At 37.4% G+C, this 20,262-nt stretch overlaps 1 protein-coding gene across 6 annotated transcripts in view; it reads left to right on the top strand.

The window, feature by feature from the left end:
• GIGYF2 (GRB10 interacting GYF protein 2) overlaps positions 1-20,262 on the top strand; it is a 156,244-nt gene that overhangs the window by 93,721 nt on the left and 42,261 nt on the right. For all 6 annotated transcript variants that reach the window (XM_012434097.2, XM_012434100.2, XM_012434099.2 and 3 more), the window contains 6 exons: positions 2,674-2,870; positions 3,957-4,116; positions 12,899-13,065; positions 15,816-15,907; positions 17,378-17,485; positions 18,501-18,601. In XM_012434097.2, the coding sequence (XP_012289520.2) occupies positions 2,674-2,870; positions 3,957-4,116; positions 12,899-13,065; positions 15,816-15,907; positions 17,378-17,485; positions 18,501-18,601 (825 nt within the window). The remainder of the gene's footprint in view (positions 1-2,673; positions 2,871-3,956; positions 4,117-12,898; positions 13,066-15,815; positions 15,908-17,377; positions 17,486-18,500; positions 18,602-20,262) is intronic.

Genomic DNA, 20,262 nt, shown 5'->3' with positions numbered 1-20,262 from the left:
AAATGTCATTGTAATGCCTGGCGTTGAAGGGTTAACTGATCTTTTACCATAAAAATTTATACCCTTTGATGGCATATGAGGCACTGCACGATCTGGCATCTGCTTCCCTTTGTGCTGTTTCAGTGCCAGTCTCTTTACCTCCCTCACCTTCTACTCACCAGCCTCAGAGGCTTTTAGGTCCTGAAATGTCCCCTGGTTTCTAGGGTTCATACCTTAGCACATCCTTTTCTCTGTTCTTGAAACTCTTCCACCCAAAGCCCCCAAGCTAGGGTAGGCGTCTTCTTCCTTTGTTTCTTAAACAAGCAGCCTTATTTCTAACATAGCATTATAATATCATAAAGATGTTTATTATCTTGTTTTCCCAGTAGACTAATATTTTGATCGCTCAAACCAAGAGTTTTTCAGTTTTTTAAATGCTTAGAACAAAGCTGAATTTTTTTTTAAAGAGGTGGGATTAACTGGGTGCAGTGGCATGTGCCTATAATCCCAGCTACTTAGGAGTTTGAGAACAGTGTGGACAACATAGTGAGACCCTGTCTCTAAAAGCAAAAGAAACAACAACAAAAACGAAACAGGATCTTACTAGGTTGCTCATCCTGGATCCAAACTCCTGGACTCAAGTGATCCTCCTGCCTTTAGCTTCCTGAGGAGCTCAGCAAGTATTTGAATCTGTACTCTACATAGCAGGCATTGCGAGACTGGTGTATCTTTGAGACAGTTTGATTTGTAGTAGTTGTTTTTTAGTTATGATATGTCCCAGAACTACTTGTACATTCTTTTGAATGTACATGCTGAAGCCTTATTCTAAGAGATTCTTGGATCAAGTCTAGACATGTATATTCTGAGAAAGTTTCATAGATGTGCATTAAAGGTTGAAACTCCAGATTTATAGTGTGTAGGGGAGATAAAGCATGCATATATCACTATTTCAGGGCAAAAAGTAAGATAGGGGTTCACTGTTGGCAGACTCTTGGGATGCTTCAGGAAATAGGAGGTCTCTGAAGACATCTTGGAATAGTAAGTAGGATTTGGAAGTAAATGTAGCTAGATGAATTAGGAGAAGGCATTCCAGTACTAGGGAGCAGTGAAAGCTAAAGTGAAGAAGTGGGACTGATCCAGGCTTGGGCAGGAATCAGCTCTTGTTTTTATTTGATGAAATATGAAGTGTGAAAGGAGGATGTTGGGAAACTTAGTTAGAACATGGATTTGACAGCGGGGTGTAGACTATCTTTTGTTGTGATGACAGTTCGGCTTTACTGTGACCTCCTAGACTCCTGAACAGTCACTATGGGGTAGGCAGTACACTTGTAAAGATAAGTTGTGACAGATGAGATTTTAAAGAAGAAATTGGCAAGACTCGGTCATTGACTGGATATCAGGGTAAAGAAGAGAGAAGAGCCAAAGATGACTGAAGTGCCTGAGAGGATTATGGTGCCATTCACATGAAAAGAGAGTGGAAGGTGAGGAGCACTTTGGGGAAGGGAGAGAATAAATTCAGTTTTGAACACCGATTCTGAGGTGTTGATGAGAAGAAATTAAGTGGAGATGACCAGAGAGCAGTTGTGAATGAGGGACTATAGCTAGATAAAAATAGTTTAGGGCTAGAGAGAGAATGAAAATTGCAAAGATTATATGCACTTATTCGGAGTAAGAGAAAAGTGAACTGAAAATAGAACTTTGAGAAACTCCCATTTTTAAAGGATAGAGGAAGAGGAACCAGAGAAAAATCCTCAGAGGTAAAAGTTGAGATAGGAGAGTAGAGTGCAGGGAAACTAAGGAAGGGGAATGTTTTAGCTTACAATTGAGTTGATAATGTTAGATGCTACGAAGAGATTGGATGAGGAGGACTAGGAAAAGTCATTTTCTTTGGTAACTTTATGTCACTGCGTTTGAGAGAGGAGCTTTAATGGAGACGTGAGAGTAGAAGTCACCTTACAGCAGGTGTGGGTAAAGTGGATACAGCATGTATAGACTGTCCTTTAAAAAAGTGTGGCAAAGAATGAGTGAGTGAGAGGAGCAGGAATTTGGAGAAGCTATCTATAGTTGAACAAACAAGATTTTAAAAGGGAAACTACAATTATACTAATTACTTCCATCCTCCTTTTCCTTCTTAAGAGCCTGCACATTGAGAGATTAGACATAGGAACCAAGACAAAACCTCTTTTATAATTTGTATTCGTATTGAGAAGAACATCCTGCACTGTACAGGTAGACTCCAAGTGCTTCTCATTATCTTACAACAATATATTGAATTATATTAATCTTATTGAGCATAATCGTAGATATTTTCAGTAAAGGTTTTGATGAGATATACCATACCTTTGAGAAGATTTAGGATGCATTGATAACTATCTTTTACAGTTGGAGATATGTTACAAAAAAAGGATTAGATTGATTGTTTATAAGAGGTCAGTCTATAACTGGGTGGATGCTCTAGTGACACAGGTAAGCCCTGGAGAAGCACCTTTTAGGTACCTTTTAACTCTTACCTTTTGTCATTAATTCTGTTGTTCTAGGAAAGAATATTGTCTCCATAGAAGTGGCTTCACTGTTCATGACAGGGTTCACATTTCCATTGGGCCCATTTAATAGGCTGTGCAACTTGATAATGTAGTTACCTTCATACAAGTCTCTATATTTCAAAGGATTTTCATCTGATTTTTTCCCCCCTAGAAATGGTTGCTGATGTCCAGCAGCCCCTGTCGCAGATTCCTTCAGATACAGCCTCTCCTCTTCTCATACTTCCACCTCCTGTTCCCAATCCTAGTCCTACCCTCCGGCCAGTTGAAACATCAGTTGTAGGTGCTCCTGGCATGGGCAGTGTTTCCACAGAACCTGATGATGAAGAAGGTCTCAAACATTTGGAGCAGGTAAAAATCCTGTCATTCTTTTTGTCTCTTCTTATTAAGTAGTGGAAAAATTGGCTATTTAGTGTTTATTTGTACAAGTAATTGTCTTTCAAATCATTTCATGCTTATAAGTTTCTGCTAGGTAGTAGTCATGATGTCAGGTTATTTTTTGCTCTTAGGTTGCCTTTAGCTATTTACTTTTCTTTTTTCTTTTTGGACATTAATGGAATGCCACAAATGGTGAATACAAGCAGCTGTGGATAATCACTGTGTCTTCTGTATTTTTTGCTTCAAGTGTAACAGGGAAAATAGTTAAACTCTCAGAGCATTAACATCTTATTCATGTCTCTAAATTTCCCCAAGATTGTGTATACCATTGTTATATGTAAAGCAAGTGATAGCTTGCTTTTCTACAAAAGAATTTCATTTCCCTTTGGGGTGGGATGGCTAGTGGCAGGAAATTCTGAAGTAAGGAAAAAGGGAGATAGTGTCTTAGTAAAACTTGTAAAAGATTTTATTTGTAATTGTATTAATTGAGCCTTTTGTTCTGTTAACATTCTTTTTACAGGTTTAGTTTATACCATTTAGAGTTGACCAACAGCTTATTAGTTTAAAAAGTACTCTTAGCCAGGCAAGGTGGTGCATGTCTGTAGTCCCAGCTAGTTGGGAGGCTGAGGTGGGAGGATCACTTGAACTCAGGAGTTCAAGAACAGTCTGGGTAACATAACATGGCATGGCATGGCATGGCATGGCATAGCATAAACAATAACATAACCGTACCTCGTCTCTATTAAAAACAACAAACAAAAAAAGGTACTAGTGTTGATTTGAACCCTGGGCTATGATCTCTAGCAGTTTGTGTTTTAATGTTAGTTGATTTGATTAGTAATTTTGAGATCTTGAGCAAGACTTGGCATCTCTGAGCCTTAGTTTCCCCCTCTGTAAAATGGGGATAGTACCTATTTCATGGCATTGTTGGGAGAATTAAAATGTTACCTGCTATATTCTTCTCATAGTGACTTTCGTAAAAGGCAGGCACTGTTATTATGTGTAGAAGTACTAATTTAGGATCATTTGTTTCCTTGATTTTTGTCTTTCTGTTATTAGCAAGCTGAGAAGATGGTGGCTTATCTCCAAGACAGTGCACTAGATGATGAGAGATTGGTATCAAAACTGCAAGAGCACAGAGCTAAAGGAGTGTCGATTCCATTGATGCATGAAGCAATGCAGAAGTGGTATTACAAAGATCCTCAGGGAGAAATTCAAGGCAAGTTGTTCCTTTTGCCTTTAAGTGCTGAAGTCATTACCTACAGAATCTCTAATAAGGGATTTGTTTAATTTGAATTATAGTAGAAAAAGAAGTCAGCAGGCTTTCTTAATGTGTACATGCGCACATGCAGACTAGAAATGTTTCTGATTCCAGATATTTTTAGATTTTTTTCCCGATCGTGGAATATTTGCATTGTACATACCAGTTGAACATCCCAATTCTGAAAATCCAAATTCCATAATGCTCCATTGAATGTTTCCTTTGTGTGATGCTCAGATTTTAGAGCATTTTGGATTTCAGATTTTTATATTGGAGATTGTCAACCTATGTGAAAATAATTTGAATACGGCCTGGTGTGGTGGCTCACACTTATAATCCCAGCACTTTGGGAGGTCTAGGCGGGCAGATCACCTGAGGTTAGGAGGTCGAGACCAGCCTAGTCAACATTTGAGACCAGCCCGGCCTACATAGTGAAACTCCATCTCTACTAAAAATACAAAATTAGCTGGGCATGGTGGCAGGCACCTGTAGTCCCAGCTACTTGGGAGGGTGAGGCAGGAGGATGGCTTGAACCCAGGAAATGGAGGTTGCAGTGAGCTGGGATTGCACCACTGCACTCCAACCTGGGTGACAGAGCAAGACTCCGTCTCAAAAGAAAAAATGTGAATACAAGGCAGAATGTGATGACAAATATGACAGGGGTATAAGCAAAATGTTTAAGACTCTTAACTCTGGCATCTCAGTTGGTTAAGCAGGTAGGTAGCCTACTCACTTTCTCCGTGTTTCAGTTTCCCTGACCATGAAAATGTGATGGCGGCAGTAGTGTTGGAGGACCTTGACTGTTTTTTTCTCCAAGTGGAGTTGATAAAAATGGTGGAGAACTACTAAAAGTGTCAGAGAAAAGATAGTACTGTATTACAGATGAATGTCTTAGAAGATTTGTGTGGTGTGTAAGTTAGATTAGAATGGGTACAGATGCTGTCTATAAAGGATATTTGTTGATTCTTCATTTCTGCTTTTGAAATCTGCCCTGTTACCCTGAAATTGGTTGGTCACTTCATATTAGTGTAATTTTAATGATAGCATTTTACTGTTTCCACCCCGTGAGCTCTCTCCAATGAATTAACTCTCCTTCTACTCTCAGTTCCCTTATGCTGCCTATTCTCCTTCACAGCATTTATTACTACATGGCATTTTACATATTTGTTTATTGTTTACACTCTGGTAAGATAGGTAAGAGCAGGGCTTGTGTGTATGTGTGTTTGTTCTAATCAAATTATCAGATATATGATTTACAAATATTTTCTCTCAGTCTTTGGGTTGCCTTTTTACGCTGCTGATAAGGTTTTGTCATGCACTTTTTTTTTTTTAAGATTTTTAAGAAGACTTTTTTTTAAGAAGTCCAATTTGTCTATTTTTGCTTTGTTGCATATGCCTTTGGTGTCATATCCTGGAAATCATTATCCTATCCAATGTTGTGTAAAGCATTTGTCCTGTGTTTTCTTCTGGAAGTTCTGCAGTTTTAGGTCTTGCACTTAGATCTTTGATTCATTTTGAACTTTTGACTATGTATGTTAGGTAAGAATCCAGTTTCATTCTTTGTATGTGGATGTCCAATTTTCCAAGTACCATTTGTTAAAAAGACTGTCCTTTTCCCGTTGAATAGCCTTGGCATCCTTTTCAAGATATTTGACCATATACTCAGGTTCATTTTTGGGCCCTCTGTTCTATTTTATTGGTCTACGTGTCTTTCTTTATATTGGCATTACACTGTTTTTATTACTCTATCTTTGTAGTAAATTTTGAAATCAGGAAATGTGAGTCCTCTAGCTTTGTTTTTCTTTAAATTTTTTTTTTCTTTTTTTTTTTGACAGGGTCTTGCTCTGTTGCCCAGGCTGGAGTGCAGTGGTACGATAATGGCTCACTGTAGCCTTGAATTCCTGGGCTCAAGTGATCCCCACCTCAGCCTCCTTAGTACAGGCACACACCTCCCCAAGCTAATTGTTTTCCTTTGTTAGAGATAGTCTCAGCTGCATGCACTGGCTCATGGCTGGAATCCCATTACTTTGGGAGGCTGAGGCTAGAGGACTGCTTGAGTCCAGGAATTTGAGATCAGCCTGGGCAACATAGTGAGACCCTGTCTCTTGCTTTCTTTTTGAAAGAGAGTTTTGCTCTGTCACCCAGGCTGGAGTGCAGTAGGGCAGTCTTGGCTCACTGCAACCTCCCCGTTCTGGGTTTAAGTGATTCTCTTGCCTCAGCCACCCAAGTAGCTGGAATTACAGGCATGAGCCATTGCACCTAGTCAAGAGATCCCACCCCATATTTAAAAAGAAAAACAAAGACAGAATTCTTGCTATGTTGACCAGGCTGCTTTTGAATTTTTGGCTGTAAGTGGTACTCCCTGCCTTTCGTTTGCCACTTTGGCCTCCTAAAGGGGGATTACAGGTGTGAGCCACTGTGCCTGGCCAAAAAAATTTATTAATTACATTTTTAAATTGTCATATAAGGGGCTGGGTGTGGTGGCTCACTCCTGTAATCTCAGCACTTTGGGAGACTGAGGCTAGAGGATCACTTGAGTCCAGGAGTTTGAGACCAGCTTGGGCAACATAGTGAGATCCTGTCTCTACAAATAATCAAAAAATTAATCAGGCATAGTTGTGCATACCTGTAGTCCCAGCTACTTGAGAAACTGAGGCAAGAGAATTGCTAAAGCCTGGGAAATTGAGGCTGCAGTGAGCTGTGATTGCACCACAGCACTCAGCTTGAGTAACAGAGACCCTATCTTAAAAAAAAAAAAAAAAAAAAGACATATACATTACATATTTGTTGTGTACAACATGTTTTTAAATATGCATACGTATTATGCATGGCTAAGTCAAGTTAATTAACATGTATACTAATCATATTTTGTAGTGATAACACTTAAAAATCTACTTGGCAGTGTTTTTTAAGAATACATCGTATTAGCTATAGCCATTGTTGCATGATAGATCTCTTGTTCTTTTTCAAGAAAGAAACATTGTTTTGGCTATTTGAGGTCTTTTGAAACTTCATATGTATTTTAGAATGGATTTTTCTGTTTCTGCAACAAGCATCATTGGAATTTTAATAGGGGTTACATTTAATCTGTAGATTACTTTGGGTAGTACTGACATTGTAACAATATTAAGTTTTCCAATCCATGAACATAGATGTGTTCTTTTTGGTCTTTAATTTCTTTTAGCAATGTTTTGTAGCTTTACTTGTACAAGACTTTCACATCCTTAAAGTTATTCTTTTTGATGTCATTGTAAGTGGAATTTTTTCTGCTTTTCAGATTGTTCATTGTTAGTGTATAGAAATACAACTGATTTTTGTGTGTTGACTTTGTGTCCTGCCAGTTTGCTGAATTTATTTTTTACTTCTAACCCATTTTTAGAAAAATAGAATATAGAATTTTCTACATAAAAGATGATGTCATCTGTGAACAGACTTGTTCCTAATGCTGTTTTTGCTTTTTTTTTTCCTCACCCAGTTGCTCTGGCTAGAACTTTAGGACTATCTTGAATAGAGAAGTGGTGAAAGTGGGCATCCTTCCCTTGCTCCTGATGTTAGAGGAAAAGCTTTTAGTCTTTCACTATTGAATATGATGTTCACTGTGGGATTTTATTATACTTAGGTAGATCTCTCTATTCTTAGTTTGTTGACCCTTATGAAAGGGTGATACTACTTCTGTGTCAATTAAGATGACCATCTTTTTTTCCCCCTTATTTTGTTAATATGGTATATTACATGGATCAATTTTCATATATTGATGTCTTGAGCCATCCTTGCATTCTAGCAATAAATAAATCTCACTTGGATTATGGTATATAATCTTTTTAATATATTTCTGAATTTGCTTTGCTAGTATTTTGTTAAAGATTTTTGCATCAGTGTTCATAAAGGATATTGGTCTATATTTTTCTTTAGAGCCTTTGTCTGACTTTGATATCAGGGTAATTTTGGCTTCATAGAATTAGTTAGGAAGTATAGACAGTCTTTCTTCCTTTTCAGGTTTTGGGAAGAGTTTGAGAAGGATTATGATTAGTTTTTCCTTAAATGTTTGGTACATTTTCTCATCAGAGAAGCTCCAGGGCAGGGCTTTTCTTTGTCCAGAGATTTTTGATTACTGATTCTAGATACTAGTCCTTTGATGGACACGTGGTCTGCACATATTTTTTGTCGGTCTTTGTCTTCTCATTTCGTTGAGCAAAAAGTTGTAAATTTTGATGAATCCAATAGATAAATGTTTTTTCTTTTATAGGTTGTTCTTTTTTGTGTTAAGTTTTAAAAACACTGCCTAGCTTTAGATTCCAACAGGTTTTTTTTTTGAAAAATTTTAAAGTTTTATATTTTACGTTTACGTTCATGATCCATTTTAAATTAATTTTTGTATAAGCCAGTTGTTTTTTGTTGTTTTCTAAGTAGTTGTCCATCTGCTTCAAGACCAAGAATGTCTTTTCTCTCTTGTTTTCTTTCACCTTTGTCAAAATTTAGTTAAGCATGTTTGTATGAGTCTATTTCTTTGTGCGTCTGTTTCAATTTCTGCTTCATAATTGTGTCCCATAGATCACTGTCTCTTCCCTCATCAGTACTGCACAGTTTTGATTACTGTAGCTATATAATAAGTCTTACAATTGGGTAGACTGATTCTTCCCAGTATAATTAAAAATTTTTTTGGCTTTGTAGTTCCTTTGCCTTTCCATACAATTTTTTAGGATAATCTTGTCTATATTTACTAAAAATCTTTTTGAGATTCTGATAGGAATTATGTTAAACCTCTGTAACAATTTGAGGATAATCGATGTCTTTACCATGTTAGTTTGTTAGTTCATGAACTTGATATGTCTATCTGTGTCTTTATTTTTTTATTTTTTATTTTTTATTTTACCACTACTGCACATGTGTAAAGAACCGTGTCTGTGTCTTTAGATCTTTGATGTCTTTCATCAGTGTTGCTTAGTTTTCGGTATTCTGTACATGTAGATTTACACCTGAGCATCTCCATTTTTTTTTCAGTGATAGTAAATGTTTGAGCTCATTTATTAGCTTAAGGAGTTCTTTTTGTTTTCTGTTCTTTGGGTAGTTTCCTTGAGATTTTACATAGACAGTCATATTCATCCATAAATAGGGGTAGCTTTATATCTTCATTTTAAATCTGTATGCATTTTATTTGTTCTTGTTGCCTTATTGTGCATTTCATCACTATATTGAGTGAGAGTGGTGAGAGCAGACATCCTTCCTTTGTTTTCCTGTGTTCTTCTCTTAAAGGGAATACATTTAGTCTTTAATAATAAATGTAATATTAGCTGTAAGGTTTTTATAGATGTTCTTTATCAAGTTGAGGAAGTACCCATTCATTCTTGTTTTCTGAGAGTTTTTATTGTGACTAGATGTTGGATTTTGTCAGATGCTTTATCTGCATCTGTTGATATGATCATGTGATTTTTCTTTAGCCATTTCATATGGTGGATTATATTGATTGCTGTTTGAATATTGAATTAGCTTTGTATCCTTGAAATAAACAACTTGGTCATGATACAAAATCTTTTGTAGATATTGCTGAATTGTATTTGCCAATACTTTGGTAAAGATTTTTCTATCTGTATTGATGAGGGATGTTGTTTTATAATTTTCCTTTTTGTGCTTTTTCTGTGTAGTTTTAGTAGCAGGGTAATATTAGCTTTGTAAAATGAATGGGAAAGTATGCCTTCCCCTTTTATTTTCTGAAAGGTTTTTTAAAATTGGTATTAATTCTTCTTTAAATGTTTGGTGACGTTTCCATTGAACCCACCTGAGCCTTCTTTTTTGGAAATTTAAAAATTATATTTTCTGTTTCCTTAATAGTTATAATGTTATTTAAATGATCTATTTTATGTGAGTTGTGGTAGTTTGTGTTTTTAAATGAATTGGTCCATTTTGTCTAAGATATCAAATTTATGTATATAGAGTTGCTGCAGTATTTTATTATCCTTTTAATGTCTATAGGTTCTGTAGTGATATTTCATTTCTGATGTTGGAAATGTGTGTATTTCTCTTTTTTTCTTGTCAGTCTTGCTAGAGGTTTCTCAGTTATACTGAAATTTTTAAAAAAACCAGCACTTTATTTCAGTGCATTTTCTCTGTTGCACAGAAATAAAGAGCTGTTGTTCTTATTTTCAGTTTTATTGATTTCTACTCATTCTTTCCTTCTGATCACTTGGGTTTATTTTTTTCTTTGTTTTTTTGTTTTGTTTTAGACATCGTCTTACTCTGTCACCCAGGCTGGAATACAGGCTCACCACAACCTTTGCTTTCCAGGTTCGAGTGATTCTTGTGCCTCAGCCTCCCAAGTAGCTGGGATTACAGGCACATGCTACCACACCAAGCTAATTTTTATATTTTTAGTAGAGATGAGGTTTCTTCACCTTGCACAGACTGGTCTTGAGCTCAAGTGATCCATCTTGGCCTCCCACATTGCTGAGATTACAGGCATGAGCTACCATACCTGGCCTTAATTTGTTCCTTTTCTAGATTTATGAAGTGGGAGCTTAGATTATTGATTTGGAACTTTTTCTCTTTTCTAATGGAAGCATTTAATACTATAAATTTATCTCTCAGCACTTCTCTAGTTTTATCTTACAAAATTAGATATGTGTATTTTCATTTTCTTTCTTTTTTTGGAATGGAGCCTCACTGTGTTGCCCAGGCTGGCACAATCTCGGCTCACTGCAACCTCTGCCTTCCAGGTTTCAAGCAATTCTCCTGTCTTAGCCTCCCAAGTAGCTAGGACCACATGCATGTGCCACCATGCTTAGCTAATTTTTATGCCTTTGCCAAAGATGAGGTTTGACCATGCTGGACAGGCTGATCTCAAACTCCTGACCTCAGGTGATCCACCCACCTCAGCCTCCTAAAGTGCTGAGATTAGAAGTGTGAGCTACTGTGCCTGGCCCGTATTTTTATTTTCATTCAGTTCTGTGTACTTTAATTTCCCTTGAGACTTCCTCTTTTTATTTTGAAGTATATTTTTGGGTTTCTAAGTGTTTGGAAGATTTCCTGTTATTTTTCTTTTATTGATTTCTAGCTTGATTCTTGGTGGTCAAAGAACATATTATATGTGATTTTTTTTTTTTTTTAATTTCCATAGGTTTTTGGGCAACAGGTGATAATTTGGTTACATGAATAAGTTATTTAGTGGTGATTTGTGAGATTTTGGAGCACCTGTTACCTGAGCAGTATACACTGAATATGATGGCAGTTTTAAAAAAGTCTTTTGATGTTTGTTTTATTGCCCAAAATATGGTTTATTACTGCTGTATGTTCTGTGGGTAGTTGAAAAGAATTTGTATTTTTCTATATTTGGTATGTTCTGTAAATGTTAGTTCACGTCTGTTGGTTGATGGTGTTGTTGAATTCTTCTGTAATCTTACAGATTTTCTGCTAGTTGTTCTATCAGTTATTGATGAGGGTGGTCACATCTTCGACTTGCAGATTTGTCTATCAGATCCTGCTTTGTATATTTTGGAGCTTTGTTGTTTGGCACTTACGTATTACAATTGCTGTATCTTCTAGGTGTATTGACCCTTTACTACTACATCTCTCTGATAATTTTCTTTGCTCTGAAATCAACTTTATCAAACATAAATATTAAGCTGTATATATATTTAGCTATACTTGTGTTTGATAAACTTGACTTCAGAGCAAAGAAAATTATCAGTTAATTTTAAATTAACTGAATAAATTATCAGCTAATATTAAAAATATCAGTTAATAAAAAATATCAAGCTAATATTTGCATGATATATCTTTTTCTGTCCTCAATCTGCCTCCTTTGTTATATTTTGAGTGACTTTCTTGTAGCTAGCATATAATTAGGTCATGTTTCTGGTTGCTGGCTTCTTCATCTCCAAATCTGGGATATATGCGATAAAAAGAAAAACCAGGGAATTCACAGTCATGTCATCACTGAGACCCCTAGTCAGTCTACCTTCTTCTCACCACCTTTCAGTGTTGTTTTCTATATTAATACAATGTCCAGGGTTTCTAGTTGTACTTAGCAGGAGGAATAGGGAAAAGTACATCTACTTCATCTTCCTGAGGTGGAAGTTCCAGGGCTTCACTTTATTTATTGCCATATCCCTACTGTCTACGTCAGATATCATAAGTGTTCAGTAAATATCTGTTGAATGAATTAATGATTTGTTGGTCAGAGTGAATTTGTATGTTAATTTTATGTATGTAAAATACTTGATTGTTTCTTACTGTAAAGCATTTAGAGAATATTAATTTTTTCCCGCTACCAAGGTCAGATTTAGTCTTATCTGAGTGCATTATAATTTTTCTTAATTTAATTGATGGTTGTTTACATTTTGCCCCACTTTCACTAATCTATGGCAGAAAATGAAAATTAGAGAATGTTTTCAGCCCTGCATGTTTATGTTCTCTATGCCTAAATGATACAAAGTCCAGTAAATACTTAACTCCAATTGTATCATACTTTCCTGACAAGTGAATTGTAGAGATTAAGATAGAGACAGTTATGCTTCTTATAACAATTGAAGTACTGCTGATAATTTGGGATGTATTAACACAGACTTTGTTTTAAAACTGTTTTATTGGTTAGAAGTCTGTTAGCTACCTTTCGAGGTGAATTAAATTAGATAGTATACAACATTTTGACAGATGCCACCTGGATGAGGATCACGTGCAGGAAATATTTGTTTCTCTTTGAGCCTGAGCGATTTCTTATTGTCCTGTTTAATTGGTGCTATTATAGGTCCCTTCAATAATCAGGAGATGGCAGAATGGTTTCAGGCGGGCTATTTTACTATGTCTTTATTGGTGAAGAGAGCATGTGATGAAAGCTTCCAACCTCTTGGTGATATCATGAAAATGTGGGGAAGGGTTCCCTTTTCTCCAGGTCCAGCTCCCCCTCCCCATATGGTAAGTACCTTCTACCTCACCTGGAATGCATATTAGACACAGATGCGCTTGATTCTCTTTGAAAACACAACCCAAATATATCATCTAATGAAGGAATTGTAGTTCTTTGAAATTAATGGAAATGGAAAGAGGAAGTCTGAATGGAAGACTGAATACTTAACTATAATGATCTTTTCAAAACCCAAATAACCTGTGCCCATCCTCTTCACACCCAACCTTCTCCCCAACAGTGAAACAGAATCCTTTAGTAGCATTCCAGCAGATGTCGAATGAAGACCAGCATCTTATTCTGGCCTGCCTACCAGGTCCTGCAGTGCCTGGCACCTTATCTTTCTAAGCTCATTTCAGAGATTTTACCTTTATCTGCTAGGCTTCAACACAGTTGACCTTTTTGACTTTCATACTACCTCTAGTTAGAATAAACATTCTTCTGTGTTCCACTTCATTTTCCTCTTGCCTTCTCACTCATAAAGTTTCTAAATTTGAGGTTCGCTTTAAAGCAAATGTTACCAGTGCTTCAAAATATTTTGAGGACTTAAAAAAATTAGTTACTGATATTTTAATTAAAAAATGGCACCAGGCACATTGGCTCACTTCTGTAATCCCAGTGTGAGAGGGATTTGGGAAGCCAGAGTTAGAAGATTGCTTGAGCCCAGGAGTTTCAGACCGCCCTGAGCAACGAAGTGAAACCCTGTCTTTACAAGTAGTAGCAGTAGTAATAATAATAATAATAATAAGTAAATAAACTAGCCAGGTGTGGTGGCAAGCAGTGGCAGAGGTGGGATGATCACTTGAGCCTAGCAAGTTGAGGCTGCAGTGGGCTATGACTGCCCCATTGCACTGCAGTTTGGGCAACAGAGTGAGACCCTATCTCAAAAATAATAATAAAAGGAACCGTAATGCTAGTGATCTCCCTAGGGCTCTGACACTGGGGTACTATTGGCAGAGATACCCTTCTTCCTTTTGCAGCTGCTCGTGGCCTCTCCCAGTAGTGTTCCTTTTGGAGGTCTCTCACCTGAACCTCACTTTTTCTTCTCCAGGTTGGACTGTCTGATAGTGGGCTATAATTAAAAGTTAACATAAACCTTTTTTTTTTTTTTTTAAAGATGGGGTCTCGCCTGTTGCCCAGGCCAGTCTCGAACTCCTGGGCTTAGACAGTCCTCCCATCTTGGCCTTCCAAAGTGCTGGATTACAGGCATGAGCCACTATACCCAGCCCATAAATCTTTAGTGTGAACACCACATTTCTACAGTAAAATCACCATTGACTTACTCATCAATTGTATATTGAGGGCCTGTGCCAGGCCTCATGGTAGGTTCTTATGAGATGAAGATGAGCAAGACCTAGCTTCTGTAGTCAAGGGAGTCTGTAGGTGAGGAAAGTGGCTTTTTTTCCATTTTGTTTGTTTTAAATGTTGGTTTTAACCCAGTAACTGATTTTATAGTTCACTAATATGTTGAGACCTTTAGTTTGTGGAGAGCAGTGGTCTAGAATGGAAGATTCCTGGGTGAGAGGAATTATTTCTCACACCATCCTAGTTGTTTTACGTCACAAGAAAAATTATACTGTATTTTGCAGCATATAAAGTTAACTTATATATCAAATTTAAGCCTTATTTCCGTTTTCTGAAATTAAGATTGGTTTTGATCTTGCACATCTCAGAGGCTAAAAGCTTATGTCTTGGATCTTGGCATGCTTGCAGTAGTCCAGTTTCCAGTTAGAGGAGCTGAGACTCAGTCATACCTGCATAGGAGGGAAACTGTGGAAAGCCCTCCTTCCTGTCAGTTATTGTCTTTTCCCTAAATATTGTTGATAAGAAGAAAACTCCCCTTCATAATGAATGTATACCTTGAAACCTAGTTTTTCATGTAGACATTTTAGATGAACCTAAGGTAATAGCTTTCCTCCGATAGTGAATAAGCAAGAAAAATGTCTCTGAATTTCAGGTAATTCTACCCCAAGAAATTGTATATCAGATGTCATATTTCAAGCTATAATCAATATGTGATAAAGGCATAAACTCATGATTTACCTGTTTAGTCTGTCATACTTACACTTTTACATCTGTTATGTTATACTTCACCTTTCTTTCTCCTAATTTTAACTTTTCATAATGAAAATTCCAGTCCTGTTACTTCACATATAAGCCAAAAAATTTGTTTTATTTTACCACAGCTTATTTTTTCTAACTCATGATGTATTAATAGTGATGGAAACACTTTATTTGGGGGGAGAGTTACAGTTTTCAAGTTCTTTTTATTCTTAACATCTTTAAGAGATATAATGGCTCCCTGCATTCCTTATGTACCATTATAAAATTCCACTATAACATTTCCTTTGACCTTTGGATAATTTTGCATTTTTCTGCATTATGTCCAGTTTCTCTAATTTCTGCATGATCTCCAGATTTACAAATCCACTTTTAAGATTGAGAGAAGTATACAGTCTTTCAGTTACAGTAATAACTGGAATACAGTTGAACATTCAGTTTTAGAGGCAAGATTGTAGAATGGCAGCTGAAATCAGGACCCTTTCTCACCTTAGGGGATCTTTTACAATATTGACACCACTGTTTCCACTAGATTGCATTGTTTAGTTTTCAAAGATGCCTGAGTTTTTAGTCAAGTGTTTGGGTAAAAGGGAGGCAGAGGTCTTAGATTCATTTCGATTTCAGATACCTGTACTAAGTGGCTTTTAGGTTCTTTGCAGTTTATTTAATGGTATTTATTTCCTCACCACCTCATTCCCAGGGAGAACTGGACCAGGAACGACTGACCAGGCAGCAAGAACTCACAGCCTTATACCAGATGCAGCACCTGCAGTACCAGCAGTTCTTAATACAGTAAGAATAGTAATGCAGTAGGATGTACTGCAGCGTGAAAAGAGACTTTAAATAGAATCTGCTGTCAAGTCTCACCTTTTACAAGAGCTAAAGACTTATATGGCACTTCAGTCGCCCAGCTAGTGGCGTCTTACCACTATACATTCTAATTTTAGTCTTGTCTTTTATATATTTATGTATTTATTTATTTTTGAGACAGAGTCTCACTCTGTCATCCAGGCTGGAGTGCAGTGGTGTGATCTCGGCTCACTGCAACCTCCACCTCCCGGGTTCAAGTGATTCTCGTGCCTCAGCCTCCTGAGTATCTGGGAGTACAGGCATGTGCCACCACGCCCAGCCTATTTTTGTATTTTTAGTAGAGATGGGGTTTCACTGTGTTGGTGAGGCTGGCCTCAAAACTCCCAGCCTCAAGTGATCTGCCTGCCTCACCTTCCAAAGTGCTGGGATTACAGGTGTGAGCCACCGTGCCCAGCTTATCTTACTTTTAAATACCAGAAGTTTAGATGATGACATGTAACTTTAATTTTGTAAGCTCTTTAATTTTTAAGTGCCTCCTGAGTGGCTCAGTTTTGAATGCCACCGTGAGGTGGGGGAGTGGGGGTTGGGGGAGTGGGGGTTGGGGGGAGTACGGGGAAGCCGTAAATGCGAGGGTAGGAAAGAAAAAGTTAATTTATTTTTAGGAGCAGTGTGGAATGATGGCAAAATCAGTCAGATTTTGTTTTGTCTCTTTTGTAGAAGAAATAAAATTTGCTGTCATGTAGTGCAGAGGTTGGCAAAGTCTGGCCTTTGGGCCAAATCTGACCTGCTGTCTATTTTTATAAGCAAAGTGTTACTGAAACAGACATACCTGTTTGTTTGTAGGTTGTATATTAACTGCTTTTGCCTTAAGATGGCAGAATTGAGTAGTTGAAACAGAGAGTATATGACCTGCAGAGATGAAACTATTTACTCTCTGGCCCTTTACAAAAGTATGTCTAACCCTGATCTAGTGAAGAAAAATTACCTAAATTTCTCCAAGTTAAAGAATATCAATGTATGAATTTTTATAGAACCGTTATATTTTTACAAAGGGTGCTTCATATGGAAAAAGCTACTAGTTTGAATCTGTTTTATTTTTGATTTGTTTTCTGATAAAAGGTTCGTTATCATCTTGGGAGTTTACCAGTTTTTAACATTTGTGATTTTAAAAATATTTTTTCTAAATAGACCACTTTCCACTGAATTGTGAATTTTTTTGCTGTCCTCTTTCACTCAGAAACATGTCATCTATGATGAGTTCAGATCTTTCCAGAATGAAGCATAGAATTTTCTATATGTCTATTATCATAATGAAGAATTATTAAATATGTTTGATAGCCATTTCTAATAGTGTTTCCTGAGAGGCTTTGAATTGAACTTGAACTTTCAACATCTCAATCATGTGAACTAAATGTGGATTGACAGGTTATACTTTTTTTTACTTCTTTGAAGACAACAATATGCACAGGTTTTGGCCCAACAGCAGAAAGCAGCCCTGTCTTCCCAGCAGCAGCAGCAGTTGGCCCTTCTTCTTCAACAGTTTCAGGCCCTGAAGATGAGGTTGGTGGTCATTCCATTATGTGTCATATTGGATGCATGTGTTGTGAAAGAAAGAGAAGAAAGGAGAAATTGTGGTTTAATGTGTGATTTCTGGTACCAAACACAGCCCATACCTGCTTGTTGTATGTAAAAACTATATATTTTTAAAAAATAATATTTCAGGTGGAGATAAACGTTTATTTGGTCTTTTACTCATGGAGGATAAATTTTGATTAATCAAAAGACCAAAGAACAATGAAAACACTTAAGAAGCAGTGTCATCTTATGGAAGCTGCAACATAAAACTGTAGCCTAGGATTTTAATTTCACTTTTATCCATAGTATCTCAAGAAAGTATTAGCCACACCACCCAAGGTTATAATTTTCTAGAACCCAAAAGCCATTAAGGTAGGTCTAAGGAAAAGGAAATTATGATAGAAGTCTAGAATAACTTTCTGCTGTTTCAGATTATCATTCAGAGTAATATTTCTCCTGAACAAGTATCAGTCACTGCTGTCACAAACCTTATTGTCTCATTCAGCCAAAACTGTTTACATTTCTTTTGCACCTTAACTCATCCTGTGAGGTAGGCAGTTTAGGTGGTAGGAGCTCCACTTTATAGATGGGCAAACTGGGACTCTGAGAGACTAAAGGACTTGATTAGTGTAACACACAGGAAACTCGAGAGAAAAAAGTAAAATGCGGGCCTTTAATCTTAAAGTACATTGACTTTTTCATTATAACGTGCTGTTTCTGTGACTTCTGTTGAGAAGATCTGGGTTTTTTAAGACAGTAAGTATATCCGTCATTTAGAAGTCAGTTCTCTGTTACCATAGAGGATTCCAGAAGTGTGATCATTGTTCCCTTTTCTTCCACTCCAAACTGCTTTGGTAGTGTTAGGTTTTAGTAAAACAGTGAAGGTGTTTTCTAGCCAAATAACCTGGAGAACCTACAAATAATCTAGAAATTCCTCTTTATCTTTTTTCTTTTTTTGCAAATGATAAGAACAAGTTAATTTTTTATTTCCCTTTTGCAGAATATCTGATCAGAACATCATTCCCTCAGTACCTAGGTCTGTGTCGGTGCCAGATACTGGCTCTATCTGGGAGCTTCAGCCAACAGCTTCACAGGCTACAGGTAAAAACTTAGACTGACCTTTAGTACCACTTTAAGGATTTAGAGTCTAATAATAATTTTACAATTCAGCTCTTAAAAAATATATTAGATTTCGGGGCCGGGCGTGGTGGCTCAAGCATGTAATCCCAGCACTTTGGGAGGCCGAGGCGGGTGGATCACAAGGTCAAGAGATCGAGACCATCCCGGTCAACATGGTGAAACCCCGTCTCTACTAATACAAAAAATTAGCTGGGCATGGTGGCGCGTGCCTGTAATCCCAGCTACTCAGGAGGCTGAGGCAAGAGAATTGCCTGAACCCAGGAGGTCGAGGTTGCGGTGAGCCGAGATCGCGCCATTGCACTCCAACCTGGGTAACAAGAGCGAAACTCCGGCTCGAAAAAAAAAAAAAATATATATATATATATATATTAGATTTCTGCATCCATTTTGTATTGCATATTAACAAAAAGGTGTGTTTTTTTTACTAGATCCAAGCAATATTGAAGGTATTACTGAAAACATACTTTTAAGGATTTGTTTGAAATTATTTAGTGGATTTTTTTGTTTTTTGAGTCAGCATCTTTTTTATGTTGATCTGATCAGTGTGAAAAAATCATTTAAATTATTTTTTATCTCGTCAGCCAGATGGGGAAAAAAAAAGCATACATAAAAACATAAGTAACAGTGATCTATTCTTTTGAGTTAAGAATTAATACCAGCTAGGCGTGGTGGTGTTTGCCTGTAGTGCTAGCTACTCAGGAGGCTGATGTAGGAGGATTGCTTGAGCCCAGGAGTTCCAGGCTTCAGTGAGCTATGATCATGATAAGACACTTCAGCCTGGGCAACAGAGCCAGACTCTTGTCTCTAAGAAAAAAAAAAAAGAGAGAGAGGCTAGGCAGAGTGGCTCACACCTGTTATCCCAGCACTTTGGGAGACCAAGGCAGGCAGATCACCTGAGGTCAGGAGTTCGAGACCAGCCTGACCAACATGGAGAAACCCCATCTCTACTAAAAATACAAAATTAGCCAGGCATGATGGCGCATGCCTGTAATCCCAGCTACTCGGAAGGCTGAGGCAGGAGACTGGCTTGAATCCAAGAGGTGGAGGTTATGGTGAACCAAGATCACGCCACTGCACTCCAGCCTAGGCAACAAGAGCGAAACTCTATCTCAAAAAGAAAAAAAAAAGAATTGATGTAACGAATACTGCAGATACCCAGAAATTTTGGGAAAAGAAAAACCTGCTATGAAGTGAACGCCTTTTCTCATTTTTATCTTTTTACATCAAATTAGAAAATTTGGGGTTGAGTTTTTTTTGTCTTGGTATTGGTGGAACACCTCTGTTTCTTTTCTTTCTTTCTTTCTTTCTTTTTTTTTTTCCTGAGGCATACTCTTGCACTGTCACCTAGGCTGGAGTGCAGTGATGTGATCTCGGCTCACTGCAAACTCCGCCTCTCAGGTTCAAGCGATTCTCCTGCCTCGGCCTCTGAAGTAGCTGGGGTTACCTACAGGCACAGCCCATCACACCTGGCTGATTTTTGTATTTTTAGTAGAGATGGGATTTCACCATGATGGCCAGGCTGGTCTTAAAGTGACCTCAAGTGATCCACCCACCTTGGCCTCTCAAAGTGCTGAGATTGCAGGTGTGAGCCACCGTGCCCAGCCGATCACCTCTGTTTCTTA

Source organism: Aotus nancymaae, unplaced genomic scaffold, assembly GCF_030222135.1.
Source record: "Aotus nancymaae isolate 86718 unplaced genomic scaffold, 86718_ANA_hifiasm-v0.15.2.pri h1tg000008l, whole genome shotgun sequence".
In the NCBI taxonomy this organism is placed as follows: Eukaryota; Metazoa; Chordata; class Mammalia; order Primates; family Aotidae; genus Aotus; species Aotus nancymaae.
This window is presented reverse-complemented; position numbering and strand designations above follow the sequence as displayed.